A 13,565-nucleotide genomic window follows, 5' to 3' on the forward strand; every position below is an offset into this window, starting at 1 on the left:
TCCACACCAATTTTGACAAAACATTTGTATGGACCTCGCTTTGTGCACGCGGGCATTGTCATGCTGAAACAGGAAAGGGGCATCAAACTGTGGCCACAAAGTTGGAAGCGCACAATCGCCTAGAATGTCATTGTATGCTGTAGCGTTAAGATTTCCCTTCACTGGAACCAAGGGGCCTAGACCAAACATGAAAAAACAGCCTCAGTACATTATTCCTCCTCAACCAAACTTCACAGCTGGCACTATGCATTGGCACAGATAGAGTTCTCCTGGCATCAGCCAAACCCAGATTCATCCATCAGACTGCTAGATGGTAAAGCATGATTCATCACTCCATTTCTACTGCTCCATGGTCCAATGGCGGCGAGTTTTACACCACTCCAGCTGATGCTTGGCATTGCGCATGGTGATCTTAGGCTTGTGTGCAGCTGCTCGGCCATGGAAATGCATTTCATGAAGCTCCCGACGAACAGTTATTGTGCTGATGTTGCTTCCAGAGGCAGTTTGGGTGTCGCCTCCAAGGACAGACGATTGTTGAGCACTACGCGTTCCAGCGGTTCCATTCTATGAGCTTGTGTGGCCTAACACTTCGCGACTGAGTCGTTGTTGCTCCTAGACGTTTCCACTTCACAACAACAGCATTTACAGTTGACCCGGGCAGCTTTAGCAGGGTAGAAACTTGACTTACTGACTTGTTAAGGTGGCATCCTATGACGGCGAAACTTTCAAAGTCACTGAGCACTTCAGTTATGCCATTCTACTGCCAATGTTTGCCTATGGAGATCAGGGTGTGGCTGAAACAGCCAAATCCACATACAGTACACCAGTCAAAAGTTTGGACACACCTCATTCAAGGGTTCTTCTTTATTTGTTCTATTTTCTACATTGTAGAATAATAGTTAAGACATTAAAACAATGAAATAACACATGGAATCATGTAGTAACCAAAAGTGTTAAATCCAAATATATTTCATATGACATTCTTCAAAGTAGCCACCCTTTGCCTTGACAGCTTTTTACATGCTTGGCATTCTCTCAACCAGCTTCTTGGGGTAGGCACCTGGAATGCATTTCAATTAACAGGTGTTCCTTGTTGAAAGGTAATTTGTGTTATTTCTTTCCTTCTTAACCTGTCTAGGACCGGCGGGACGAATTCGTCCCACCTACGTAACCGCCAGTTGAATCCTGTGGCGCGATTTTCAAATACCTTTGAAATGCTATTACTTCAATTTCTCAAACATATGACTATTTTACAGCTATTTAAAGACAAGACTCTCGTTAATCTAACCACACTGTCCGATTTCAAAAAGGCTTTACAACGAAAGCAAAACATTAGATTATGTCAGCAGAGTACCCAGCCAGAAATAATCAGACACCCATTTTTCAAGCTAGCATATGTCACAAAAACCCAGAAGACAGCTAAATGCAGCACTAACCTTTGATGATCTTCATCAGATGACACACCTAGGACATTATGTTATACAATACATGCATGTTTTGTTCAATCAAGTTTATATTTATATCAAAAACCAGCTTTTTACATTAGCATGTGACGTTCAGAACTAGCATACCCCCCGCAAACTTCCGGCGAATTTACTAACAATTTACTAAATTACTCACGATAAACGTTCACAAAAAGCATAACAATTATTTTAAGAATTATAGATACATTACTCCTCTATGCACTCGATATGTACGATTTTAAAATAGCTTTTCGGTGAAAGCACATTTTGCAATATTCTAAGTAGATAGCCCGGCATCACAGGGCTAGCTATTTAGACACCCACCAAGTTTAGCCTTCACCAAAGTCAGGTTTACTATTAGAAAAGTTTGATTACCTTTCCTGTTCTTCGTCAGAATGCACTCCCAGGACTTCTACTTCAATAACAAATGTAGGTTTGGTCCAAAATAATCCATAGTTATGTTCCAACAGTGACGTTTTGTTTGTGCGTTCCAGACACTATCCCAATGGTAAATAACGGTCGTGCGCACGGCGCATTTCGTGACAAAAGATTTCTAAATATTTCATTACCGTACTTCGAAGCATGTCAACCGCTGTTTAAAATCAATTTTTATGCCATTTTTCTCGTAAAAAAGCGATAATATTCGGACCGGGAATCTGCAATTAGGTAAACAGCCGAAAGAAAATATATCACTGGGTCGACTCGGGCACGAGCCTAAGCCCTTTGTCCTCTGATGGGCCACTTGGCAAAGGCGATAATGTGTTTCAGCCAGAGGCTGCCTCGTCATCGTTCAGGTTTTTCCCGGGCTCTGAGAGCCTATTGGAGCCGTAGGAAGTGTCACGTTACAGCTAAGATCCTGACTCTTCAATAAACAGAAGCAAGAACAACAACACCTTGTCAGACAGGCCACTTCCTGCATGAAACCTTCTCAGGTTTTTGCCTGCCAAATGAGTTCTGTTATACTCACAGACACCATTCAAACAGTTTTTGAAACTTTAGGGTGTTTTCTATCCAAAGCCAATAATTATATGCATATTCTAGTTACTGAGCAGGAGTAGGAACCAGATTAAATCGGGTACGTTTTTTATCCGGCCGTGTCAATACTGCCCCCTAGCCCTAACAAGTTAATCAGTTTGTGCTAATCAGTTGTGTTGTGACAAGGTAGGGGTGGAATACAGAAGATATCCCTATTTGGTAAAAGACCAAGTCCATATTATGGCAAGAAGAGCTCAAATAAGCAAAAAGAAACAGCAGTCCATCATTACTTTAAAACATGAAGGTCAGTCAATCCGGAACATTTCAAGAATTTTGAAAGTTTCTTCAAGTGCAGTCGCAAAACCATCAAGCACTATGACGAAACTGGCTCATGAGGACCGCCACAGGAAAGGAATACCCAGAGTTACATCTGCTGCAGAGGATAAGTTCATTTGAATTACCAGCCAAGTAACAGACTTCTCAAAATCAACTGTTCAGAGGTGAAACAGGCCTTCATGGTCGATTTGCTGCAAAGAAACAACTACTAAAGGCCATCAATAAGAAGAAACTTGCTTGAGCCAAGAAACACATTAGACTGGTGAAAATCTGTCCTTTGGTCTGATGAGTCCAAATTTGAGATTTGTTTTCTACCAAAAAAATGGCCTCCACAATCACCCGACCTCAACCCAATTGAGATGGTTTGGGATGAGTTGGACCGCAGAGTAAGAAAAGCAGCCAACAGGTGCCAGCATATGTTGGAAGTCCTTCAAGACTGTTGGAAAAGCATTCCAGGTGAAGCTGGTTGAGAGAATGCCAAGAGTGTGCAAAGCTGTCATCTAGGTGGCATTTCAAAAATTTCACACCAAATGATGTTTCATACTATTTGTTACTACATGATTCCATGTGTTATTTCATAGTTTTGATGTCTTCATTATTATTCTACAATGTTGAAAATAGTAAAAATTAAACAAAAACCCTTAAATGAGTAGGTGTCCAAACTTTTGACAGGTAGTGTGTGTGTGCGTGAATACACACACACACACACACACACACACACACACACACACACACACACACACACACAGTGTATTACCTCAAATAAACCTGTATTGAATTTGTCACTTTAGGTCACCTTGATAACTCCAATTTGTCTCAGACTGTGCAAATATGTTAGAAACTTTCGTAGGCTAGGTTGTAGCAACCTCATGATGGGTATAGGGCAAATTTTAGTATCAGTAGCCTAAACCTATTGATGTTACATTGAGCTGGGTGAATGGAATATGAATGATAGTTATTCAATATGATGTAATAGAAATAAGGCGAGCCATAAAACAAATAAAATCGCCACTGGTCTCTACCCTTTGTACAATGCCAAGGATTATATGCACAATATGTAAAGCGTGTAGTGTTTAGTAATCTGTTGATCACTACATTCTGCAGTGAAGAACAATGGAATCTATAGTGTGGAGCCTTGACTTGTCTGAAGTTGTTTCCTTTAATAAATATGTCATGATGCATAAGGAACCGAAACATGCATTTGCCATGAGATGAGGGCGATTCATCCGACAAATGTTTGACCGTCAAAGAAATATCCCGATCCGTCTATATTCCAACAGATATAGGGCGAGAGAGCAATGCACCTTGAGGAAACATGCAGTGCGAGGAAAGCAGTTTTCCCTCCAAGCGGCGTGAGAACACAGAGAAACGGGCTACGTCTTTGTACTGCACTGAGTATGGCGGCAGATCAAAGTGTACAATCTATGGAAGCAGATCACAGGAACATGTTTTGCAATGTGATAGAAGGGAGCGGGTAGCCAAGCAACACTTCAAAGCAGCTACTGTGTGGACGGGCATTACCCATAGCGTAGTCAGAGCATAGCATTAGACCACAAGATAAAATAAAGTACAGAGGGAGCACTGGATGGTCAGCTTTTAGTCCTTTGTATGAAAGTTGTTGAATATTCCTGTTTGATTTGTACTTTCCCTTCTCCAAAAAGATTACTGTATCTGAACAATATCTATGAAACACAGAGAGCAATTATTTAGATTTAGCCTACTGTGTAGGTAGCCTAGATATTTCATAATTCACCACATTGGATTTTCCTGCCTTAAAATGAGACCAATGGATCGTGATCTTACCTTTGTTATGAACAGAGTAGAAACAATTAACTTCCAACAGATTGTAATGCAGAGATGGAAATATACAGAAGCCTGTTATCAGAGAGGTACATACACTAATGAGCAAGGTAGTGACGATTTCAGCAGACAGTCCAGTGTGGTTAAATTGTGCAACGGCTTGTGACCATTTGTTTTTGTACAGTCTCAGTAGCGGATTTGAATTTAGAGGATAGGCCTACCTCATTGGCCTTCTCATTATTAGATTTGCTTACTAACAGACAAACACTAGCACCGTGGCACACAACATCCTGGTATTCCAATGAGGTGTTCCAGTGGCCTGTAATTCAAATGCAGGCACACAATTCAAACCAGGCAATCTGAGGAATTCAACTATTTTTTCCCTGTCCTCCATTGCTACGGTCTGCTACAGAAAATGAAGGACTGCCCACTAGGTCACAGATTTCACAAATTTAAAACAGCAATCATTGACTAACTACAACTCTGGTAAACTACATCAATATTTCTAATGTACTGTGGCCCAATGCAACCTGTCAATAATAAAGAATTGTTCCATCCCCCCCATTATCTCAAATGTCATTATGAGCTGAAATACAGCCAATGTGGGACTGGATAAGAAAACCCCCCAAAACCAGCTAATCAAGGGCTTTGCCAAAATAGTGTGCTCTGAGCGAGTGAAGGCATCATTAATTTTGTGCTTTTCTTCCCTTTTTCCCTTGAAATACATAGCTTCTGTATTAATAATGTGATGAATACGTAACTGTAACCGCCATGTGTGTAAACAGTTAAGCCAGAGCTCGGCCTCCACTTTCAATACAAGAATAACATGTGACATCACTTAAGTTCCACAGGGTTAGCGGCGCGAGGAGAGGCCAAAGAAAGTTGCTTTTGTGCTTATGGACTGGGAGTTTGAAGCATTTAGACTATATTAGCTCATTTTATATGGGCAAATTAGAATGTTCCTGCTTGCAAAAGCATAAGACAAAGTTCTTCACAATCCATTTTATTTCTCAATCAAGCCTGTCTCGCATGCTTCTGTTCTGACTGTGACCAAAATAGGACAGATGTCAGACCAGAAACGACACAAACAAGCAGGATGAAAACAAGCAGGATAAAAACAGTCACTTCAAAAATGTCTTCTCATCTGAGTCCGTCTTACCATCAGCCCTTCCTTCCTGCTGGCTTGGTTCAAAAAGCATTCTGACTAGAGAGAGAAACAAGCAATGTCTGTCTCTCTGGGCTTCCTGGGCTCCTGTCTTCACCTTCTCCTCACTGCCTTTTCACTTAGATATTACTAGCCACTGTTTGACTACTATGCTAATCCCATGCTAAGTTCAGCACACAAGGACACTGTCTGAGCTCTGAGGTAGGCCTGGCATTTGAGCTGTGATTCACTGGCAGCTAGAGGTCTTGATGACTGTGTGTGACTGTTCATGGCCTTTGCCTTTTTGCACCTGCCTAAACAATTACAAGGAGCTGACAAGTCTGACTCATTGTCCCTTCTTGGATGGCTGCTGCATCTTAGACACTAGCGCCGGCTGTACAGCCGATTAGAGACTCATTCAGCCAGGTATTTTTTCAACTTAAATTAACCAGGCTACTTTTCTATAGAGCTCGCCAGCTTGTAGTCCTAAAAGACAGATGAGTTACCTCTGGTTCATTCAGCCATTCCTATGGAGAAAACGAATGGGGAAAGAATAGGATTTTGGGATAAGGTCTGAGGTTAACACAGACTTAGGAGATCTTATATATGTTTTGTTCTATGAGACAATTAGTCAACATGACATCAGTAGTCTACCACCTAACCCAATATTGGACTAAAGGAGCCTAATGTTACTCCTTAGCCCAAGAACCTTACATGTTCTGTTTATAGGGCTCTGGAAGCCAAAACAGCGAAATACTCCATCAAACCGGCAAACGATTCTCAATTGCCTTTCGTGAACTAACACTCGCATTTGACTTGACGATCCCCACCCCCCAACTTTTCTGACAGCTAGTTTGAGAACATTTTTTACTTACTATGACTGTTATGTGGTTGTCTCACCTAGAAATCTTAAGATGCACCAACTAAGTTGCTCTGGAAAAGAGCACCCTGCTAAATTACTAAAATGTAAATGCAAAATTGCAGTACAGTTCTAGAAACAGAAATCCCTCTACTTTCAATCACACCAAAATAATGTAATAAATACTAAAATACACACTGTGCACTGTTTTAACAGTTGCAGCAGACAGTACTTTTCACTAACAACACGTTCGTGGCATCTGTCTTCCGTTTACACAGATGTTAGGAGACGCAAATAGTTAATTACCACAGGTAGTCAGTCCACTTCTGTTTTCCATAAACAAGCGCTGTAACATGGAAATATGGCTGTGTGGGAAGCCTAACAAGGTGTGTATCAATTTAACTTTTAATTATTATTCCTCGCCACCAGTCAGAACCAGATGTTGATGATTACAAAGCTTTGAAACCTAGGCTAATACCAAGAGGGAATGCCATCTCCAATAGGACGAACACAGTCAGTTGCGTAAGGGGGACACTACCAGCTGAATATTTAAATGAGTGACAAGTTAAAATTCCGAAACAAAAGTGCAAAGATGTGCCTAGTAAAAATTTGAAAAAGTTCCGGACATCTTTCAAGGAGAACTTGTGGGGACTGTGGTAGGTCCACATTTGTCAAATACTTGTTTCCTCATATAAGCGTCAACGTCTATTTTTATTTCTAGCCAGCTTGCCTTTAATGCTTACAAATACGGTCTTGCAGAATTTGGATCTGCACGTGCATAGTGGGATAACGGATTTCACAGTCAACACTATGTAATTACTAGTTTATGAGGCTTCCATTGTGAAGTCAGGCAAACAGCACAGTGCGTACGAAATAACAAGCATATCTATGACAGATACACAAATCACATTTTATTGGTCACATACACATATTTAGCAGATGTTATTGCGGGTGTAGCGAAATACTTGTGTTCCAATCTAACAATGCACACAAATCTAAAAGTAAAATAATGGAATGAAGAAATAGAGAGAGTACCAGTCAAAAGTCAAAAACACCCACTCATTCAAGCGTTTCTTTATTTTTAGTATTTTCTACATTGTAGAATAATAGTGAAGACATCAGAACTATGAAATAACACATATGGAATCATGTAGTAAACAACAAAAAAAGTGTTAAACGAATCAAAATATATTTTATATTTGAAATTCTTTAAGTAGCCACCCTCTGCCTTGACAGCTTTGCACACTCTTGGCATTCTCTCAACCAGCTTCACCTGGAATGCATTTCCAACAGTCTTGAAGGAGTTCCCACATATGCTGAGCACTTGTTGGCAGCTTTTCCTTCACTCCGCGGTCCAACTCATCCCAAACCATCTCAATTGGGTTGAGGTAGGGTGATTGTGGAGGCCAGGTCATCTGATGCAGCCCTCCATCACTCTCCTTCGTGATAAAATAGCCCTTAGACAGCCTGGAGATGTTGGGTCATTGTCCTGTTTAAAAACAAATGATAGTCCCATGCTGTGGTAGACACACTGGTTTAAGTGTGCCTTAATTTCTAAATAACTCTAAGAGTGGCATCAGCAAAGCACACCTCAATGCTTCACGGTGAGAACTACACATGCAGAGATCATCCCTTCACCTACTCTACATTTCACAAAGACAGCGATTGGAACCAAAAATCTCAAATTTGTACTCAGACCAAAGGACAGATTTCCACCGGTCTAATGTCCATTGCTCGTGTTTATTGGACCAAGCAAGTCTCTTCTTATTGGTGTCCTTTAGTAGTGATTTCTATGCAGCAATTCGTAAGTCGCTCTGAATAAGAGCGTCTGCTAAATGAAGTAAATGTAAAAAATTTAAATGAAGGCCTGATTCACAGCATCCTCTGAACAGTTGATGTTGAGATGTGTCTTTTACTTGAACTCCGTAAAGCATTTATTTAGGATGCAATTTCTGAGGCTGGTAACTCGAACGAACTTATCCTCTGCAGCAGAGGCAACTCTGGGTCTTCCTTACCTGTGGCGATCGTCATGAGAGCCAATTTCATCATAGCGCTTGCTGGTTTTTGCAACTGCACTTGAAACTTTCAAAGTTCATTCAGTTCTTGGAAGAGTCTTAGTGGTTCCGAACTTCTTCCATTTAAGAATGATGGAGGTCAGTGTTCTTCAGGACCTTCAATGCTGCAGACATTTTTTTTGGTACCCTGCCCCAGATCTGTTACTTGGCCCAATACTGTCTCGGAGCGCTACAGACAATTCCTTCAGCCTCATGGCTTGGTTTTGCTTTGACATTCACTGACAACTGTGGGACCTTATATAGACAGATGTGTGCCTTTCCAAATTATATCAAATCAATTGAATTTACCAAAGGTGGACTAAAATCAAGTTGTAGAAACTTCAAGGATGAACAATGGAAAGAGGATGCACCCAATTTCAAGTCTCATAGCAAAGAGTCTGAATACTTATTTAAAGGAGAAAGGGGGATACCTCGTCAGCTGTACAACAATGCAGTAAACTGAAATGTGTCTTCCGCAAGAGAACTGTTGGTTAACGGCCTTGCTCAGGAGCAGGACGACAGATTTCTACCTTGTCAGCTTAGGGATTCTATAAATAAGGTATTTCTGTTTATTTGTAATAAATTTGCAAACATTTCCAAAAACCTGTTTTCGCTTTGTAATTATGGGTTATTGTGTGTAGACTGAGGAATGTATTTTATTTAATCAATTTCAGAATAAGGATGCAATGTAACAAAACGTGGAAAAAGTCAAGGGGTCTGAATACTTCCCGAAAGCACTGCATGTAATGGGATGTAAAGACATTATGAACAGTATGTGGACAGAATATGGTGGCTTGGTTGACGGACTTAGTAAACAGAAACACTGACACACCAATAGGTGTAGTGTGACATGGCTATAAAATTGTTTTTTTAAACTCTACAGGGCTCATTGTTTCCTAAAGAGCTATGGAGATGAGAGCGACAGGCATGATGCCATATTCATTTATTGTTATGTTGTACTAATTTATTACAAGCACAGATGACTAGAATGGTATGCTCCACTATGAAAAAATGAAATGTGTAGACCTACTAGCACACGGTTAACGAGACATCAATGACAACACGTGACAGACGTTTAATTGTTTCCTCAATATCAGATACATCAGCATGTGGCAGTGTCACTATCAGCATGTGGCAATGTCACGATCGCCTCTCCCACTATTTTAAGTGGTCTATCGATTTTCTAGGCCATCGTTGTGCGTATCTCTTGCTGCTAACAAACCGCAGGGCCCATTGCCTGATGGTTGAAATGTACTGGAAATAATTACCCTTGCAATAAACAATAACATGTGGAAATTTAACCGATATAGTCCACTGAACTTGATTATTGCCAACTGTCCCATGCAGCCAATTCAAGCGGCTACAGATAAGGAGTCCTGATTATTTAAGTCACTTCTAGGAGAGGCTTAAAGTGTACAGCTGAAACAGTGTCTTTTAATCAAAACATGTCCATTCAAGCTCAATATGCCTAATGACACACATTTAAGGTTTGTTTGAAATTGGTTCAGGCCAACAGCATTATTGTAATGTTTTGTATGCCGTTTAAAAACAAATTGAGCAAATTCGTAGCCTATTTCACTGTCTGGGAAACAATATAGCCGGTTTACATTGCCGTTTGGAAAATACAGGAAACGTTCGCTCTGATGTGCTCTGAAGTCTGAATATGTTCGTGACATAAGTGGCTGGGTTACTATCCAATCCTGTTATGTAAACTAGCTGGAGATTATCTCCCAATGATTGAGTTTTACCGGGATGTAGTCAGGAAACGTAACACTGTAGCCGCATGGCAGCAGAAACAAAGAATGTAACAATTTAGCGAAGGAGTGGCAGCGGGAAATTATAGAACACTGATAGTAGCAGAGAGGTTTCACAAATTACAACATTTTGAGATTAGCATCACTGAAGGCTAATCAAATAATTATACTGACCTGTTGCGTTCTTTCCGCCGGATTCATCATCACAGCTTGACGAAAACTGTTATCCACATAAGACGCCATTGTTTTGAAGACGCGTTAAAAACAATTAAATTGCTTATCTTGTTGACAATTTTCGAATGTTCGCGGTCTGGGTATGCACAGACCAAGCCACAATCTCTGTTCCCACTTTGTTATCTACTAAGAGAACTCCAGTGTGCTAAAAATGGATAATTAGTCCCCCCGGCCAGGCCACAATGTGAGCCTCGGGGTTTATTCTGTCCCCAAACCGACACCAGAAGGCTGCCACCGGTCCAAACAAACTTCCTATCAAGGCGCGGCTCGAAAAATCCAGAATCCAACTCACAGTAGATCTGTTGCAGTACAATTTGTATTATGGTAAAACGGCTCCTTTATCTAAACCGACACTAAAAGCCAATCCATTGATCTTCAGCATTTTTGCGTTTGCCACAATTTCATGTATCCGCCTTCAAAGAAAAAAGTAGAACTCTATCCTGACAGTAACCGGTTGTCCATATTTTTTTTTTTAAATAAACCTATACATGTAGAAAGGCAACCTTTAAAAAATCATTATGATAGGTTTAAAAGTGACGATGAGGCCACAGCTTTCTGCTGTATGCCGCCATGGTGACTGACACAAGGGAAAGCTCATGGGCGAGTCCATTTACAAAAATAGAGCCGGGGGACAATGCATTGTGGCCTACAAAGCTATCCTTTGTCGCCATCCAATGACAGAACCTGGAATAAAACACACAGATAGGCTACCGAAGAGGCAAATACTTATTATGCACATTTGGGAACAATGAATTGTTATGGACCTTAACGATGTGAAAATATCAGATTTTTTTGTTCTATTTATTGACAACATGAAACTCTATTTGACTGGAATTTCATTCTGCTTTGATATATGGAGGAAAATATCAAGTGTAGAAGTAGGAAATGGGGAAAAAGTTATATCCAATTCCATTTAATTATATTATATTTCCTTATTCTAACCACGTGTTATATTTGTATGCTTCAGTGCTGTTCAAGCTCTTCTATTCAAGAAAAATCTGTGGCCAATGGTACATTTACATTTTGTAAAATTGGAGAAGTTCAAAACTACAGGGAAATCTCCGTTTTCCAACTTCGGAACTAGGAAACTCGGAAATGTACGAATTGCTAACTGGTTGAACTCAACAGGTGTATAACTACAATACAGGAGGCTGCTGAGGTTTGGGAGGCTCATAATAATGTCCGGAACGGAGCTAATGGAATGGCATCAAACACCTGGAAACCGTGTGTGATGTATTTGATACCATTGCACTCATTCCGCCCTAGCCATTACCACGAGTCTGTCCTCCTCAATACCTGTGCCACCAACCTCCTGTGAACTACAACCAGTTAGCAAGTCGTACATTTCCGAGTTTCCTATATCTTACTAGCACAAGCACACAAAAAAAGAAGACTGGTAAAAATACTTTTGAACCATCATCCAACTCGGAATTCCAAGTTTCGACTTTTCGACCTAAAGATCAATGATGTTATGATTTTGTTTTTTTACAAGTCACCAGATGTACAGGGTCTTATTTCACTGATTCCGAAGCCTGATAAAGACCCTTCTCTCATTGACAATTGGAGACCAATTACTTTATTAAATATTGATTACAAATTGATTGCTCTGGTTTATGTCAAAATATAAAAACATAAATAAAAAAAGAATAGATACCATTATAAATTAGACTCAAACAGGATTTAGGAAAGGCCGTCATATATACTCCGATATTCGTTTAGTCTTGGACCTTTTAGATCATTCAGATGAAATGGACTCAAATGCTGTTGTTTTATTTTTGGACTTCTGTAAAACCTTTGACACAATTGAACATTCATTTCTCTATCGGTCTCTTAAACTTTTTGGTTTCGGTGAAAATGTTATCGAAGTCATTTGCATGTTTTACAAAGATATAAATAGTTACAAATACAAAGATTCAGTATCAACAGAAGTGTACGACAGGGATGCCCATTTTTGCCCTTTTTATTCATTTTGGTAGTGGAACTTCTATCTCTAGATATTATGAATAATGCAAATCTGCATGGTTATCCATTTTTAACAGAGAAATCAAAATTCCCCAACTTGCAGACGATACTACTCTTTTTAAAAAAAGATAAAGACCAGGTTTCCCATGTCCTTAATGCTATCACTGCATTCTCTATTGCATCTGGATTAAAACTAAATGTTTCTAAATGTGAAATCTTATGTTTATGACTCAGAGGATAAAGAAATAGAAAATATTCCTGTAAAGGACTGTGTTAAATATTTAGGAATACATCTATCAAAAAACCACTTAGTCAGACAACATATGAATTTCTCTCCTAAAATTAAGAAAACCAAGAATATATTTAATAATTGTCTACAAAGGGATCTTTCAATAATTGGGAGAGTGCTTCTGTCCAAGGCAGAGGGACTGTCTCGCTTTGTGTACCCCTCATTATCTTTATTTGTAAATCTCTCTACCTGTAAAGAGATCAACAAGACATTTCTTGACTTCATCTGGAAAAGTAAGTCTCACAAATTAAAAAGTCAGTCCTCTCAAATAAAAAATCTGAAGGTGGTCTGCAAGTGTTGAATTTTGTTGACATAAATAACCCTTTCAAGATCAATTGGTTGAAAAGATGTTTGCTCAATACATCATTAATTTGGTATTTAATTCCAAACAATGTGTTTAATAAATTGGGAGGTCTTCAATTTTTACTGAAATGTAATTATATTCCCCAAAGATTACCCGCTAAAGTTACTAGGTTTCACCAACAAGCTTTAATGTCCCGGAAAAGATGTTTCCTGCACAATTTTTCCCAACATAAAACTCTTTTGTGGAATAATTCAGACATAACTGTAAGGAATGAGTCATTGTTCTACCCTAGCTGGCATGAGAGGAATATTTACTTTGTTCATGTTTTTGACAACACGAGTAATATTCTTTCATCTGACCAATTTATGACATTGAATGAGTTTCCAATACC

The 13,565-nt window shown here is 39.6% G+C and overlaps 1 protein-coding gene across 1 annotated transcript in view; it reads right to left on the reverse strand.

The window, feature by feature from the left end:
* Positions 1 to 11,242, reverse strand: part of LOC115170583 (rap guanine nucleotide exchange factor 2-like) — a 153,006-nt gene extending 141,764 nt beyond the window's left edge. Inside the window, 1 exon segment of the mRNA XM_029726850.1 lies at positions 10,560 to 11,242. Within this exon segment, the coding sequence (XP_029582710.1) occupies positions 10,560 to 10,628 (69 nt within the window). The 5' untranslated portion in view covers positions 10,629 to 11,242.
* Positions 11,243 to 13,565: the final 2,323 nt, after the last annotated feature.

Source organism: Salmo trutta, chromosome 3, assembly GCF_901001165.1.
Source record: "Salmo trutta chromosome 3, fSalTru1.1, whole genome shotgun sequence".
Lineage (NCBI taxonomy): Eukaryota > Metazoa > Chordata > Actinopteri > Salmoniformes > Salmonidae > Salmo > Salmo trutta.